General features: G+C 43.1%; 1 protein-coding gene across 1 annotated transcript in view; it reads right to left on the bottom strand.

Moving 5' to 3' along the window:
- Positions 1 to 16,795, bottom strand: part of astn2 (astrotactin 2) — a gene marked incomplete at both ends in the record, with an annotated part of 274,785 nt that overhangs the window by 188,731 nt on the left and 69,259 nt on the right. The window contains one exon of the mRNA XM_079755910.1: positions 6,341 to 6,812. Within this exon, the coding sequence (XP_079612036.1) occupies positions 6,341 to 6,812 (472 nt within the window). The remainder of the gene's footprint in view (positions 1 to 6,340; positions 6,813 to 16,795) is intronic.

The following is a 16,795-nucleotide window of genomic DNA, read 5'->3' as shown; positions in this document are numbered from 1 at the left end:
ACCGCGCAGCACCGTGGCGTTTATAGTCACTGTTCCACCGTAACCCTGTGGTAGACTGCGTTATGGCACACTCTTCTTCGGGAACGTCACATTTTCTCAGAGTTGCATGACGCGCAGCAGTAAAGCCACATGAACCGTGCATCGGGGCCGAGATAACGTAGTGTTTGGTTCACGCCGGCTTGCCCACGCACTGTATGCACTTTTTCCATGCTACCACACTCTAAGCATGCACTGGAGAATATATGTGAATGTGTGTGTGTGTGTGTGTGTGTGTGTGTGTGTGTGTGTGTGTGTGTGTGTGTGTGTGTGTGTGTGTGTGTGCGTGTGAGGATGTGGGAGGGTGGGGGGGGTTGTCTGAATAGCTGGACATTGTATTGTTTTGTTTTTTTATTATATTTATAACTCTATTTATTTATAAAGCACCAAGAGGACTGCCATCCAATGTCGCCGTATCCTGTGCAATGACAATAAAGAATTATATTCTATCCATCTCATGCACGCTCACGCGCGGCGACTCTAAAGGAGGTTTGACTTGTCGACATCCTCAAGCCGGACGCCCGGTCTCGAGCCTCACTTTAACGGCACGCGTCTGCATTCACTGCGAGAGGCTTTGCCCTGAAGGTGTCTGCTAAATGACTAAATGATCGCAGTGAATAAATGCACTGGTGGCCCACATTAAGCATGAAGGGCCTCTAGTCTATGCTTTTGCATGCAACAACTCTGTTGATAGAAAACCTGTAGATTGGAGTCTGCGATTTAAGTGCGATCATATTGTGGGCTTAATCAAGTGTGACAGCGTAAAATGAAGGCAAAAAAACATCCTTAGTTACATTATCTTTCTAGCTTTTTTTATTTCCAGGGCTTGGTTCAGACGAGACAGGACAATTCGTGGAGTGAATTTCACTGGGCGCAGCCAACGTCCCTAGTGTGCATTGTGCTTCGTCTAGTAAGCACTTCACAGTCACTAATGAGATTATTCTGCACATAGAAACTAGGAGTCATGAAGTGGGCATTCTAGTCGGCCAGTCAATGAGGCTAGGTTAGGGTAAAAATATTGTAATGCGACTCCGAGGTATAATCTGATTGAACGCAGCACTTTAACAGGTAAGAGAAAGCCCCTTCAATCACGGTTGAGAGGTTCACGGTGGGGGTTCGTAAATCAATCGGTGTACAGACATAAGGAGAATGCACGTTGACTCAAAACCATCTTTGTATTTTATTTTTTATTTATAGCCAGACGATCCACCACGAGTAATGGTGCATATCACTCAATGGGGTTTGGGTTCCGAGTCCACCATCAGTTCATTCAACCTAATTAGTCTGCTCTATGCTAACCATTGATGGGACCGGTGATTTTTCTTCAATTTGCGCAGGTTCAAATGCGTCATTGTGATCATGGAATATATGGGAGCTGCCCTTCAAATAATGAATGCAATTGGATGTGTTATGTTCTGGCTGGGGAAAGAACAAACTAAACTTGAAAATGTATTGCCTTCAGAAAATGCGGTGAGTGCTGTAGTGCAAAGTGAGGTTGAAAATGTGTTTTAATAAAGCCAAATAGTTTAAGACGTGAAGAAATGTGGAATGGCCTAAATTAACCTTAAAAGATTTTAAGAGATTTCAAAAGTCTAAACAGAGTAAACAATGTAAACATGTACACCATTTGAAAAATGATGAAGTTTGAATACATTCTAGGTAAAATATAGAATAGCTGAGCTGTTGCGATAAGGTTGAATCAAGTTAGTGTAACAGTAAAGTAAGCTTAGGAGAAGTGTGTGCGTGTGGGTGTGTGTGTGTGTGTCTCATCAGTTGTCATAGTTACTTGGAAAAGTGTGTTATTGACGTTATCATTTCACATCTTTTTCATCGAGATAAGCTCACAAAATGAAGGACTGTGGAGTCTTAGCTTTCATAAGATATATTGTTTGTGTGGATACCATGATGTGAATAATATAGTTTCTAAGCACTTTAGCGCACACACCTGGAGTTGTATGAAGGACCTAGCCTCGAGCCACATAAACGGGGTCGCCACGCACAAACGCCCGATGCTCAAGTTGATTTCAAATCGATGAGTAATGGGAGTGCAGAAATATTGTAACAGTCTAAGCTTTATATTATATTTTAAGGTAAACATTGACGTTGCGACGAGCGAACAGGTTAGCTTTTGTGAAAGCCATCTTGGGCTAGAGCGGGTGACATCGCTGCGCTCTAACAGAGCTCAAGGGAAGGCAATTAAAGCCAGCTAAAAATGTACAAAGTGGTTTTAAAGCAAAAACTGTTGAATTAAAAAGTATGAATGATATCGAAAAGAGCGATTTGTTAAATGTTTGAACAAAGTTTAAAGATAACAAATGAACAGTTGCGAAGTCTGAAGAAGTTGAAGTGTCAGAGAATGGGCGGACGGCTTCTCCATCCTACCAATGATTTCTATTATAGAATTTCAACTTTTAAAAATCAAAGTTGATTATGTGTATCTTTAAGTAAGAAAGGTAAGAGCAGTCTAATCCAAGAAGGCTGACAATTTAAAAATGTCAGTGAAGTCTCCAGCCTAAAAACACGTAGGCCTATGAGCATTTGAGTGCCAAAGTATCGGTATGAATAATAAAGAATAAAGCCTTGGGAGAACAATAGTTGAGCGCTACATGAGGCACTCGCCTAAATATTTGATGAAACAATTGCCTTTATTGAAACACCTTGGTGAATCAAAGCCATGAGGGGAGAGAGTCATTTTATACTGAGTAGATTCATTATAAATAAATTTAATGAAAAAAGTTAGAACAGGAATAGAGAGCTCAAGACTACGGGAGGAAAGAAACACAAGCAACACTCAAGGACTTTGAAATAATCACAATGCAACAAAAATGAAATAAAAGAAAGATTAAAGTAAACCTAGCTAGGTGCATCCAAATTCCCAAATGCTGCGCTCCAGTGCTCCACCAAAGTTGACTGTAAGGGCTGTGTCGGCTACTGCAGACAATCACATTTCTTTGTGGTAATGGACACTAGTTGTTTGGTTAAAGAAAAAGTATATTTGAGGTACTTTCTGTTTCTTGTTAAAGGGAAATGAAACTACAGCAACATGCCAAGGTCATTGGCAAATTACAACTGAGCAACATTTTAGAGGGTATAAAAAAATGGAAATGAGTTAATGTTGGAGGAGCTAGACCTGACAATTGCAAATGAGCGTGCACTATAGAGACAATTCCTTAACTAAAGTGCACCCCAGCAAACTAAAATAGACATTTGATTTCTGTTAAGTAAGAGTTATTACATGTAGAGGTAAAGCATATACCCAATTCCCAACGGTTAGAAATGTAGCATGGGAGTCACTTAAATGTGTGGTATCAATGTGTGATCGTGAGTGGGAAAATATAATGAGGAACTTAACACCATGTATCCTAAACTGCAGATGTCAATAGTTCACACCATTGCGGAAATTGAAGCAAAGAGCAAGGTTGGTGTTAGGCAGGTGGGGGTTGGAGAGAAAGCAGCTCAGTTGGTGGGGTTGGCCACTTCCTTTAGTATCAAAGCCAAGAACAGTTAAGGCACTTTCCTGAATCAAACAGCCAAATTAGGCGTGTTTCACAGGGATTATCAAGAGTTTTCAGACCGACCGATCTCTGATGAAAACAAACATTCTTTATCTGTTAGCTATACTAATCTAATGTTGTGGATTAGATTAAATGTTGAGTTGAAAATAGAGCAGTATCTCCCAGCAAGTTCCATTCTCAAAGCAAATCATGTCCGTAAAAGGCTGGCTAGTATAGAGGCACCGATAGTATAGCATCCCATAATACATGCTGCATAAACACATTCTGCTTGATTTAACATGTTATCCACACCAATGGAAATTCCATGAGGGTCATTAATATTTTCTTGTGTTATGAAATCTAATGTAGCAACTTAACATGCCGCTTAGTTTAAATCGCTGACTAAGGCTTTGGTTTTTTTTTCCTCTCCAGAAACTGTTTGTCAGGGTGAATTTGAAGACGAGGGATTATAAAGGACCCGCATTCAGAACATCATTGTGTCCGTCCAAAGGCATCAAGGTGAATAAGCACCTCGGGTGTGTGTTCAACACAATGGGGGAACCTGCCCTGACTGTGATCGTCATGTCACTATTTACTCATTTAACTGTGGTGCAAAGCGATGGGTAGTCCTTGTTGGTGCTATTTTTTTAGATGCATGATGTCATAAGGTAGCACGTAGGGGTTGTGTGTTCTGCTCTAGGAGGCCAGCAGGTAGGCTGCAGATGGTGGGGTTCTAACACAGAGTACGTCAGCTGGGAGCGGTTTCTGTCCCGGTACCATATGCCACTGATTTTGTTGGTTAAAAAAGAAGGGGCCGTTGCCAGAATCGCAAATTAAATTGTTAAGAAAACCCCACCGCTGTGGCGTTTCTTTCTCCAACATATTTTATTTGTTAACAATTTTGGAAGAAATCGCTATGGTTAGCATTGAGCATAAAGATAATCAAATATTGATCCGGGTCCCGGCAGTAATGCACATTACTGCTACGACTCAGAAGATGCACTGAAGCCTCCTTAATACTGCACACTGCGCAAGGCGTGTTTCGGTAGTGGACTCCACAATGCCACATGTTATCACGAATGCTGTGGCTCAGATTTAGTATCTGTTGTCTGAGTAGTAAAGAGTAGCAAGTAGGTCCAAATGAGGCATACGTTTACCGGTGCTTCTATTAACCCTAGGCATAACCTCTCTTGGGACAAGAGTTCAGGAAGTGAGGAACGAATGGAGAAAAACGCTGCAATGAATAGTTGTCTAACTGCTGGTAGCATGATTGCTGATCAAGACCCTGGAAGGATTCAAGTGTGCAGTGATACGGTTTAACCGGAGAGCGAGAGAAAGAGGGAGAGAGAGCGCAAGAGAGAGCATGAGAGAGAGAGAAAACAAGAGAATGAGGAGCGAAAGAGAGAGAGCGAGAGAGGAAAGGGACCGCGACAGAGAGAGTGCGCGAGAGGCAGCACAACAGAGAGAGAGAGACTGAGTAATAGCCTGCGAGAGAGAGACGGAGAGAGAGAGACGGAGAGAGAGAGAAGTATATTGAAAGGGTGCGTGGGGGCTATTCCTGCATTCTACAGACTCATCATCACACGGTCTCGGGCGTACCGCGGTGATTTTCCCAGGCCATGATTTACGATGCTCCAGCTCCCCTCCTCCTCTAAGCCATGGGGCGTCCCACTAAATAACTAAATTGACAGCCCTCATTTGTTTGGTTTGCTCGGTGTGCTATAAGGAGGAGCGCCTGGCACCCCCCCTCTGTGCGAACCTGGAGGGGGTGCACTGGGGCCGGCATGCCTGGGGATAGCACATTGAGCAAAGCTGAATGAGGGTCATCTGTCAGCGGAGACACTCAGGTAAAGAATGGCCAGTGGTGTTCAGGGGGAAGGTGAGAGACAAGTGGCTTTTTTGGGGACATTTGGGACCTGGAGATATGACTGAATTGTATTGAAATGGAGGAGCTCTCTTTGTGTTTGTGTGTGTGTGTGTGTGTGTGTGTGTGTGTGTGTGTGTGTGTGTGTGTGTGTGTGTGTGTGTGTGTGTGTGTGTGTGCGTGCGTGCATGGGTGCGTGCGTGCGTGGGTGCGTGCGTGCGTGCGTGCGTGCGTGGAGTACGGTGTGTGAATGTATAATAATACATGGTAGATGGATTGCCAGCTTGAGTTATTTATGTTTTGTTTTGGGGTATCAGTATAGTCGTTTTTCAAAAAAAACAAAGGTCTCAAAGACCTCTCAAACATATATCTACAAACATACTGCAGAAATTCTGGACACTAAAAAAACGCTTTCAAGGTTTCAAAGTGAAACTAAAGATTTATCGCCTGTTGGCCAAAAGCTCACATCGACCACCTCCACATTATTCAAACCACCAGCAACCAACCGACAACCAATCAGCACAGCTCACCAACGTAGCGACCCTGACACCCCAGACCGACCACTAACACAAAGAATGCAGCTTATCCCACGTGATCACACCTGGCAAAAGATCCCAGTTAGCAGCTTGGCAAGACCTCCCCACACACCCTGTGTGGATCGCGCACTGTCATGGAAACATCAATCGTCTAACTTCTTGGCTGACTTCAGCCATGGCCAATCCTAAAGTCTCCACGATGGTCACTCCCCCCCCCCATCTTTATTTCATTTGTATTAACTACCCACGATGTGAAAGCTTCCCTATAAGAATCATGTACACCCATTGTCTCATCGAATGTATTCTCGGTAACTTTTCTGCCTGTATCTTCCCATGATCCTGCTCCAAAAACGAAGTTGAAATGTGTCAAAAAAAAAAAATGTTTTTTCTTCATCACGCACCAAACTCACCTCTTTTGTCGGCAAAGTTCATGTTGAGGCCGTCCTCCTTGCGCATGGTGTCCGAGTGTACTCCGTTAAAGTGCGCCTCCTGCCCGTGCGCCTCGCGGTAGTCCTCCCGCAGCCCCGCCTTGCCGTCGCACAGGTTCAGGTGCTGGTGGTGCGGCTGGCTGGGGGTGGAGTTGTGCGAGAGCCCCACCAGGTCGTCCTCGTCGCAGTCGTAGTCGTCCAGGATGGGCGTCTCGCGGATGGGCACGCCGATGACCGAGTTGCCGTGCTGGTGCTGGCCCCTGGCCGAGGAGCCCCCGCGGTAGCTGTCCCGGCCCTGGGGCCCCAGCAGCACCGAGGGGATGTAGTGGATCTCGTGCGTGGCCTCGGTGCTGGCGCTCTTCTGGGGCACACGGCGGCGCTTGCACCAGCGGTGGCGGGTGTAGAGCACCAGGGTGAAGAGGAGGATGAGGAGGAGGAAGGCGATGAGTCCCCCCTGGGAGAGAAGGACAAAGACGGACAGTCTATTAAAGAAACGACGGGGAAAGTTGAATTTAAAGCAGAGACTATGTGTACACGACATCGTCGATTTGAAGAGGGTGGGATAGGATGCGAATGCCCACAGAGTGGGCATTCTGTCTTTTGTAGAGTTTTAGTGAATAGCAGATTCCACCTTGAGGGCCGTTGCACAGTGTACATATAGAGTGGGCAAGATCTTAAATTGTGCATTTTTATGATATTATGTTTTGTTTAGCAGCGGGGAAGATGTGAATTAGGTGGAGGAAAGGGCTGACTTGTTTTTTTTGTTTTCATTACTTTGTATAACTTTACTAAACCTATAAATCATATTGAACTCTTGAGGTGCAAGGCCTCAAAAGATCAGAAAATCATATTTTCAGTGGAGGAAGAGGACAATCAGGGGGAAGACCAGAAAGAAACAGGCAAAAACAAGATATGAAGATTATAAGGAAGATGAAAGGGACAACTAGGATAGCTTTATTTATTTGATTGTTTTGTGCTTTGTGTGTCGCATACTGACAATTTCACATTGTCACCGCAAAGTATAAATAGTTCCCTGTCTTAAAATGGGTGTCCTTATGTATGGCGTTATAAGTCTGGAGATTAGGATTAGCAGGAAGAGAGCAGGAAAGAAAGAAAGAAAAAGGAAAAGAAAGTAAGAAAAAAATGAAACAAACAAAGCAACAAACAAATTCGTAAATCACGGTTGGAAATGTGTATGTGCGCGCGACGCGAGCCACATGTGGTCGATGTGCTGCAATTATGCGGTAGATGAAGAGGATAATGCGGAGCGCTACAGCGGAGGACCAATCAGAGACAATGGTGGAGACGGAGGTCTGAGGCAGAGAACATGGGTGCCCTGTTTTCATCTCTCTCTCTCTCTCTCTCTCTCTCTCTCTCTCTCCCTCCCTCCCTCTCTCCCTCTCTCTCTCCTCACACCCCAAGCTCTCACATTTGTATTATCTGACACTCACACAAACGGTCACACACAAACGTACTCAAACCTACTCTCTCTCATATATATACACACAAAGACAAATGCTCTCTCAGACACACACAAATCTCTCACAGAGACACACACACGTTCTCTCTCAGAGACACACACACACACACACACACACACACTTCTTGCCTACACCCTCCAAACATACACACAGCAATCCAATGGAGACGGCTGAAGTGGTGTGACGGTTGGAGGAGCGACACGTGGCACAGTGTGGTCGTGTGCATGAGAGCCTGTCACGCTCTCTCTGCTGCAGCCCTCGCCACGCTGGTGCACATTCACTAAGGCGCGCGCACACACACACACACACACACACACACACACACACACACACACACACACACACACACACACACACACACACACACACACACACACACACACACACACACACACATTATCTCAGACCACACACAAACACAGTTCCGGATCAGTCCTCGTTAGCACCATTCAGGGACCTTGAAGCATTCTCCTGAAGTACACTGTATAATACACTTTAACCTTGGGCACTCAGAGATACAATGCCATTAGAGGGATTTCCATGAACACATTCAGACCATAACATAGAGACTACATACTCCAAAAAGAATTGCACAAGGTAAACACACACAGTGTATGGAAATCAAGACAAACGTTTCATCCTTGCGGTTTTTCACCAGTCACCATCCTGTCATTTCGTCACGCCGCATTCATGCCCATACACGGATTGAAACTCGCAAACGATCGCGCCGCACAAAGAAACGCAAACTATAAAAAACAAACGTACGCACACACACAGCGCCCAATCCATCCAGATCACGGCGGCGTGCTGCGAATAAATAAAACAAACCAGAGCTACACATTCATCACATTTAATATTCCGTCTTCATGAGGAAAACAAACCACGATCAAATTATAACTCACGCGCCGTGGGGCCGTCGTGCATTAATCACACATCTCACACACACACACACACACACACACACACACACTCACACACACACACACACACACACACACACACACACAGAACTGCGTGCGGTGTGCGCTGCGGTCAGGAGAACTCCATTCATCTATCCATGGAATGGCAGCTTTGAAACACACACACAAGCTGCAACCTCCTCACTCAAAGAGTCAAACTCAAGTTTGTCAGCCACACAGAGGGAAGCAATGCAAAATGCAATGGAAAGATATGAAGGACTTGAAGTGTATCATACTGATTTGACATCTTGTATTGTACATTTACATTTAAGCCTTTTAGCAGACACTTTCATCCAAAGTGCCTTACAATAAACGTACATTTGTCAGAAGAGAGAGAAACAATATATTGCTGTTGATTCAGTACAGATATTCATAGAAACAAGTGCAAAGCACTTGCAATTGCTAGGTTTACCCCTTCCCCGTATACAATAAAGATAGCTAAGATAAGATTTTACACAATGTCAAGTACAATTCTTAAGTGCCAGAACGTACAACATACAATAAGTGCGTAAGTGGGTGTTTTTGGTAGAGTAAGGGAGGATAATGCGCAGTGGGGGGTAAGGGAGGAGGCTATGCAGAGTCCAACTGAACTCTGAACAAGTGAGTCTTCTGTCTTTTTTCTAGTCTTTTTTCTAGTCTATTGTAGTATATATAGTATTATGTATAATCAGAATCAGATGGAGCAGTATTGCCAGGTGAAGTTTGCATATATGATGGATATGTTGGATAAAATGAAACAAAAAAATACAAAAAGCGAACAGTACAAGGGTATTAAAGAAATAAATGAAGATATGAAACAAACATATATAATACACACATGTAAATAATGAGGGAAGCATGTTTGAATGGCCCAATGGCTATACGATAAAGAATGTGGGGCAAGGGGGGTAAGATGAATACACTGCATCCAGTCAATTATTAATCTAAATATGCTTTAATGTGGCTGTAAATTACAAAATGATAGCTAATCATACAATTAAATACACAGAGGCTATCCCCATACTACTCAAACACTCTGTTCAAACAGAGAAAATGGCTCCGGTAGTGTAAGCCGAACAGCCTATTACCTATGCTAAGCAAGAACTCTTTCAATGGCACTTTTCATTTCCTGTATCTCCTTGGTTTTTTTGTGTCTGGCGAACCCGTTCCCCATTTAATACTGACTTCTCTCAGTCCCCCAATTTGCTTTGTTTGATCACATCTTGTTCTACCCTCTCGCAGTGCAATAGCTTCTCTCCGATTCACAATGGCACACGGAGCCACAGGGGGACTTTCCTGTTCATCTTAAGACCATACAAAACGAGTAAATCCCTGCTGCTTCTGTCCCGTCCATCTCCATGGGAGAGGACAAATGCTTGAGCACCTCCAACTTAATGTCGGATGAAAAACATTGCATTTATGTCAGTCTACACAAAATAGAGAGAGAGAGAGAGATGGTCTTTCTTGTCTCATGGTAGCTTGACACTATTTAGCATCGATCAACTCTATATAGGATTTATCGTGCAAAAATTGCAATTCAAATAGTGTAATGGTATAAACATGTTTTATTCAAAGATTTTGTATATATCAACAGAATGGCAAAGGTACACAATAGCCAAACAAACCCAGTAGCCTTCCAGTATCACCGTCGTCCATACTGCGCCATTATTATTTCTGTTTACTTCTGAAGACGAAAGGCCCAATACTTTTGTCTCTTCCAAGTCCTACTTATCCCTGTTTTGTTCCTTGTTGTGGCTCACTAGCCAGGTCGCGACAAATTGTTTCTGGTTCCAAACAGTGAAACAGTTTGCCTCACAGTTTGGAAGCCGTCTAGCGAGAGGGAGGCTTAGCTCTCCGCGCTCAGCCTCGGAGGCCTGCTGTCGTGTGCATGTTCTCGCCGCGAGACGCCACCCCTCCGAAACACAAATCCCTCTCTCTCTCTCCCTCACTCTCTCATCCCCTCTTTCAACTTCTCTCAATTGTGTTCTCTCGGTTTTTCTTTCGCCTGACCTTCCAACATGTTGGTGCGAACCAACTGCTCCCCCTCCCTCATCCCCCTTCGCGCCACGTCGTGTCCCCCTATCCCTCCTCCCTCTGCTCCCTCCATCCTCTCTCCCAGCAGGAAGTTAAAGTGCCATGTGCCAGAGCATCTGCTCTTCATTCCCGGGTTTCCAGGCGGAGAGGTCCCCGAGCCAATAACAGGCCTTAGATCACTGCTTACTGTTACCAGGCTAGTAACTCGCCTCAGGGGAAGACTTTCTATCAATTACCCGGGGGATGGACGGGAGGGACGGTCTAATCAACACATTTAGATTCACAAGGCATTCATAGGCAAGCTGATGATAAACCGGATGAAATTAAATGTAGTTTCTATACGTACATATCATTTTTATGGATAATTTCTCATTTGTATATAAATGTAATAGGATTTCCATTTTAGACTAAAATATGTCAGTTTTTGCTAAACTGGAGGGAAATCGACTCTACCCAAGGATATACTTAACAATTGCAGGGAAAAACGAATTAAAAAAGGGTCTTCTGAAAGCCCAAGCATATTCCTCATTCCTCAATATAAAATCATGTAATGTTCCACTTTTCAAACATCATTGACAACCCATTTAAAAATGAATGTTGACATTGTAGCACCAACCATAGTTCTGGAAGGTTAGCTAGAGATAACAATAAAACTGGCATTGGTCACAGTTTGGCAGGTGAAAAATATTGGCCCGAGCGCAAATCCGTCGTATTGTTGTCTAAATCCTTGGAAAATGGAGTTTGAAATACAGTGTAGGTGTTTATCTGTGAATAATACAACAAATTACAATGCAATTGAAAAGCGGGTAATAAACGTAGAGTCCACCAGCACCCCACCAGCCTTGAAGCTATGCAAATCAGCAGAGACTTTGTAGCCAAACCAAGCCTCCCTGCCTAATCAGAAAACATGATTACGCCTGGATTGAAAAGCGCATGAAAACCTTCTTCCGATTAAGTGGAAATCTGGGGGTCGACCTCTCCGTTCTGTCTTCCTCTGTACAGGAACAAGCACACGTTTCAATCATCCCCTCTCCTCTCCCTGCTCTCTTATACAAGAGCCCCCTTTCTCATGCTAACCCCCCCCCCCCCCCCCCCCCCACGTCCCTCTCTCTGTCGCTGTGTGTTGCCGGAATATGACTTAGACAATGGAGAACCACAGGAATCGCAGGGAGAATGTAGACATTGAGGGGTTTCAAACTCCAGCAATTGAAGCGCAGAAAAAGAAAAGTGTTTATGATACAAATAATACACGTTAACCTTGTGCACTCCGATATGACTTGAGAAGGACTTTCACAATGCTAGCCACTGATGCAGACGTTGTGTAAAGTCAACATAGAAACATAAACTGCACCTTGACAACAACGTGCAAGGGAGGAACCAGAATGCTTTCGAGGTCGGGTTTGGTATATTTTTTCCAAGACTTTTGCGATTCAACACGGAAATGACTTCTTTCCATGCAGCTCCTACACACCCCGACACCTTACTCTAAATCTGTCACCTCTGAGGATTGCGCCTCACACTCCTTCGTCCTGACGGAACGCCAGATAGCATACCCTAGCCAAGGATTGTGGGATCCTGATATGAGTGTGAAGTTAGAAGCGGCGGCAGTGGAGCTGAAGCATGGAGGCGAGCTAGACAGAGGATAACATGGACAGGGACGGCACGGCAACGATCAGTGGATGCAAATACCGGTTTGTTGAAATCCTCAGGTGAAAAAAAAAGGATGGGCAAAATAAATGCAATGCTACGCTTAAGCCGAGACAGGATGTACTTCATTAATCCCACAAAGGAAATGTGGGTGTCACTGTGGAGGTACACGACGGTAATAGGAATTGAAAAATAGATTCATGTTTAAAGTAAGAATAGCAAAAAATCTACAAAGAATGGTCGATTTGATTCTAATTAAAATATATCTGCCAAAAATATGATTTACGGACTACAGTAGTTATAAAAAGCAATGAGTCTCATGCAACTATCGTACTTACGTATTTCCATTTCCACCATGAGCATTGATAAATGTGCCGATTTGATTTATTGGGTGCATTAGAGAGAACAAACGCGTTATATATATTTGATATATTGGAATTCAAAAGAGCAAGACTCAACCAGAAGACAAATCCGACAGCTAGACGGCTGCTGGCTTGAGCAACAAAAAATGTGCATGTGAAATGGAAAATTATACAGCAACCACCTTTCACGATTTAAGAATAGAATACTATGGACACAAGATCAGGCTACTCTTGTGGGGAAAAGTATCAGCTGCTTTTTGGATTGTTTGTTAACCTATTTTCGGCTTACAGATAATGTACACACAAACGAACAAGCGCAGCATAAGTGTTGGGGTTTCTGGGCCTCCCACAATGTTTGCCATGGATTTTTTTGCCATGGATTTCGTTGCTTTTTGCTTTTTCTATTGCCAATCATAGTGGATTCATGTTCTTTAACCAGAAGGTGTTGACATGGTTTGTCACATTTGGAGAATTGCATTTCTCAACGATAGCTAGATAAATAAATTGTTGTTTTTCTCTTATACCATGACTTTCAATTATCAGAAATAGTTCCAGCATCCTAATAATGATAGAACATAATTATAATTATTCTATTTGTTATTAAGCCTCAAATGTCACAGAGGTAAGACTAACATTTTGCAAATTGGTCAACAGAAGGAGCTCAAAGTGCTTCTGAATCGGTCTTATTTATATTCTGAAACATAGCTACAATGCAATTAGAGAATTGTGCCATGTCCTTTTTTGCCTTTAACCTATTTGAACCTATTTCCGGCTCACTGAGAATGTACACACAGAACGGACAAGGGCAGCAAAAGGGATGGGGTTTCTGGGCCTCCCACCATGCTTGCCATGGATTTTGTTGCTTTTTCTTCTTTAACATGTTTGCACCTCCCACAACCCCGCTGGTGGCAACAGGGAAAAAACCATTGAGAAGGGAGGGGGGGGGGGCTTTTCCTCATTTGGAAAAGTCCTCCCACCATCTTTGCATAATGCTGCTGGAGACGTGCATCTAAGATACATGCATGTCTTGGTTATGTGCGTTTGTGTGTTACACCAAAGTAAAACTGCAGGAAGATCATGGCTATTTTAGTTTGCTTGCTCACATTTATTTAGAAAAAGCTACATGTTTGTGTGTTTGTTGCGTGTCAGTTCACAAACAAACATGTAAATAAATGCAACGATGTGAATACTGGTGCATGCACAAATTTAATAGCAGTTGAGATTGCTCCGAGGTCATCTTTAGATTTTAGAACAATGTGTTAGATTACAGGAAGGTATTTAGCAAAACAATATCTTACATAATATAATGGTAAAAATACAATTTTATATTGTGGTTGAATTCTGCTCTTGGGCTATTGTTTTGACGAAGTGGCATCGTGTGGAGAAGGGGCTTTCTGCATTATCAAGTCAATGCCCTCTGGGTATGCATACACTTACAGCTCCTCTTGAAAAACCCAGAGCTTTGGATGTTTTGGAAGGAGATCACAGAACATAAAAAAAGGCCTCAGTAATAGCTTAGAGAGCCCACGTCTGGTTTGATTTCGGATCACACACTGCAGCCAAATGCCCAGAGCCCTGCCCCGGCCAGCCCTTCCAGAGACATCTGCAGGGTCCTACAGAACTGTGAATACACGTCCGATGGAGACGTTTGTCATTCAGGAAAAATGTAAGGACATACATGTCCAATCCGACAACACTGAACCAATCCCAAGTCTTGTTTTGCCTGAGCGAATTGAGTATGTGTAATTTTATTTATTTATTTAGTCAGTTTATATCAAAGGCAGAGATATGCATTCATGTTTTACTGCTGATAGCACTGACACTTAATACCAGTTGCAGACAACGATAGTGGAAGACAAGTTATGCATTAGCATGTAAAAGGGTTAATTATAGATTTTTCCCCGCAAGCACACCAGACAGTGCATTAACAAACAGGCTTTCAGAAATAGAAAAATATAGTTATACCGGGAAGTCATCAAAGGAAACACATAGAAAGGCAAATTACATCAAGTTGATATTAAAGTAAGTATAACATCAACAACAAATGTCTTCCATCCTGGCTTTATGTGGCAAAGCACACAGATTTGTTGTGGATCATTATTCATGAATTAACTTTTTAATTAACATATTGCCAATCATACTGGATTCGTGTTCTTTGACCAGAAGGTGTTGACATGGTTTGTCAAATTTTGAGAATTGCATTTCTCAACGATTCACCGAACCTGTTTTCTAGTGTTAGGATTTCAACAGTACAATTAAATGCCTGATAAATAAATTGTAGCCTTTTTATTATTACCATGACTTTCAATTCTCAGCAATAGTCCCAGCATCCTAATAATGATAGAATATAATTATAATTATTCTATTTGTTATTCAGCCTTAAATGTCTCATTCGTAACCCTAAAATATAGTAAATTGGTCAGGAGAAAGAGCTCAAAGTGCATCCGAAACAGTCTTATTTAAATTCTGAAACATAGTTATATGCAATTACAGAAATCTGCCGTCTCCTATTTTTTCTATATGTTGCTTTTTTTTAATGCCATTGCTGATTTGAACACACATAGAAATCTCTCCACATAAAACAAAAAGAGTCTTTACAAATGATACGTAATTATTCCATCATATGGAGTACACTTTGTGCTTTTTATATTTATGCATTATAAGCAATAGAGAAAATTGCTATAAACACACAAACACAATACTCAAAATGTGATCATAGTACAACAAAACAGGACAATTGAAATTATTTAATAATGCATTAAGACCAGACAAGAACTCCCCATGCCACAGTGCTAATTTCTACGTGGCAGAACACGCTAGTGCTCTTACCAAATAGGCTATACACCCCGAATGGACCAGGACCGGGTTTGAAACTCACCTGTGGGCCAATGCTACATGTCATTCCCACTCTTTTTAAACCCACTTCCCTGACTGTCTACCCCGTCTTGTTCATAAAGGCACAAAAACAGCTTGGGAGAATGTGTGCAATAAATGTCTTGTGTTAGGGAAATGGTTAGTCATTGGACACCCTTGGTTTTCCTACCTCTGCCTTAGATCAGACACGGTGCTGGGGTGATGTTTCTGCCTTTAATGATATCCCATGATGCTCCCTGCTTGCATGGTAACCAAATATAATTGCCTGATGATCATGCATCGCTGCATGCTCATTACTGTGGCAAATTAGTGCTGCTGGAGAACCGGGTAGTTTCTCTCTCTCTCTCTCTCTCTCTCTCTCTCTCTCTCTCTCTCTCTCTCTCTCTCTCTCTCTCCCCTACAGCATCCATCTCGCTCTCTCCCTCTCCTCCCCATCTCTCTCTCTCCTTTTATCTCTCTCAAACAATCACAAGATCTCCCACTCTCTCATACACTGTCTCCCTCTCTCTCTCAAACAATCATATAATCTCTCTCTCCTTCTCTCACTCTGCCTTTCAACACATTATGCTACACTCATTTGCTTTTCTACCCCCCCCCCAACCCCCAAAGATAAATGATATCTTACAGTTGAGAAAGACAGCTGCCAACAGACTTGCCCTTTGCTGTGACATTCTAAGAGAAAGATTTGATTAGCAAGCTATTGCCAATATTTGTGTTGGCGCAACACAAGGGGAGGCGACTAGTACATGGAGGCCTTTGAAAAATATGTTAATAGGAGGACCAGGGAGATGGTGTGGCTTTGACGAGGGGGGTGGTGGCATGGAGAGTGAGCGGGGGTGATGGGGGGTGATGGGAGGGGATTGAGTAGGCTGCTGATGTTTTCTGCTCTATGGCTAAGGCAAGTGTCAGGCCATTTAGTTGCGGCCGTTGTGGCCTGATTGCACAAAGCCACAAGCCGCAGAGACAAAACAGACCGGGGATGGTTTGATGAGGGTGTGAGGGTGAAACTTGAGTTTAAATATGCCCTCATAAACGATGCCCTTGCTTTGAGAGTGCAGTGGAGGGATAATCTGTTATTTTTGTACTCAAGCCGTTTCTTCT

The sequence above is a fragment of the Pollachius pollachius genome (assembly GCF_949987615.1).
Source record: "Pollachius pollachius genome assembly, chromosome: 18".
Lineage (NCBI taxonomy): Eukaryota > Metazoa > Chordata > Actinopteri > Gadiformes > Gadidae > Pollachius > Pollachius pollachius.
This window is presented reverse-complemented; position numbering and strand designations above follow the sequence as displayed.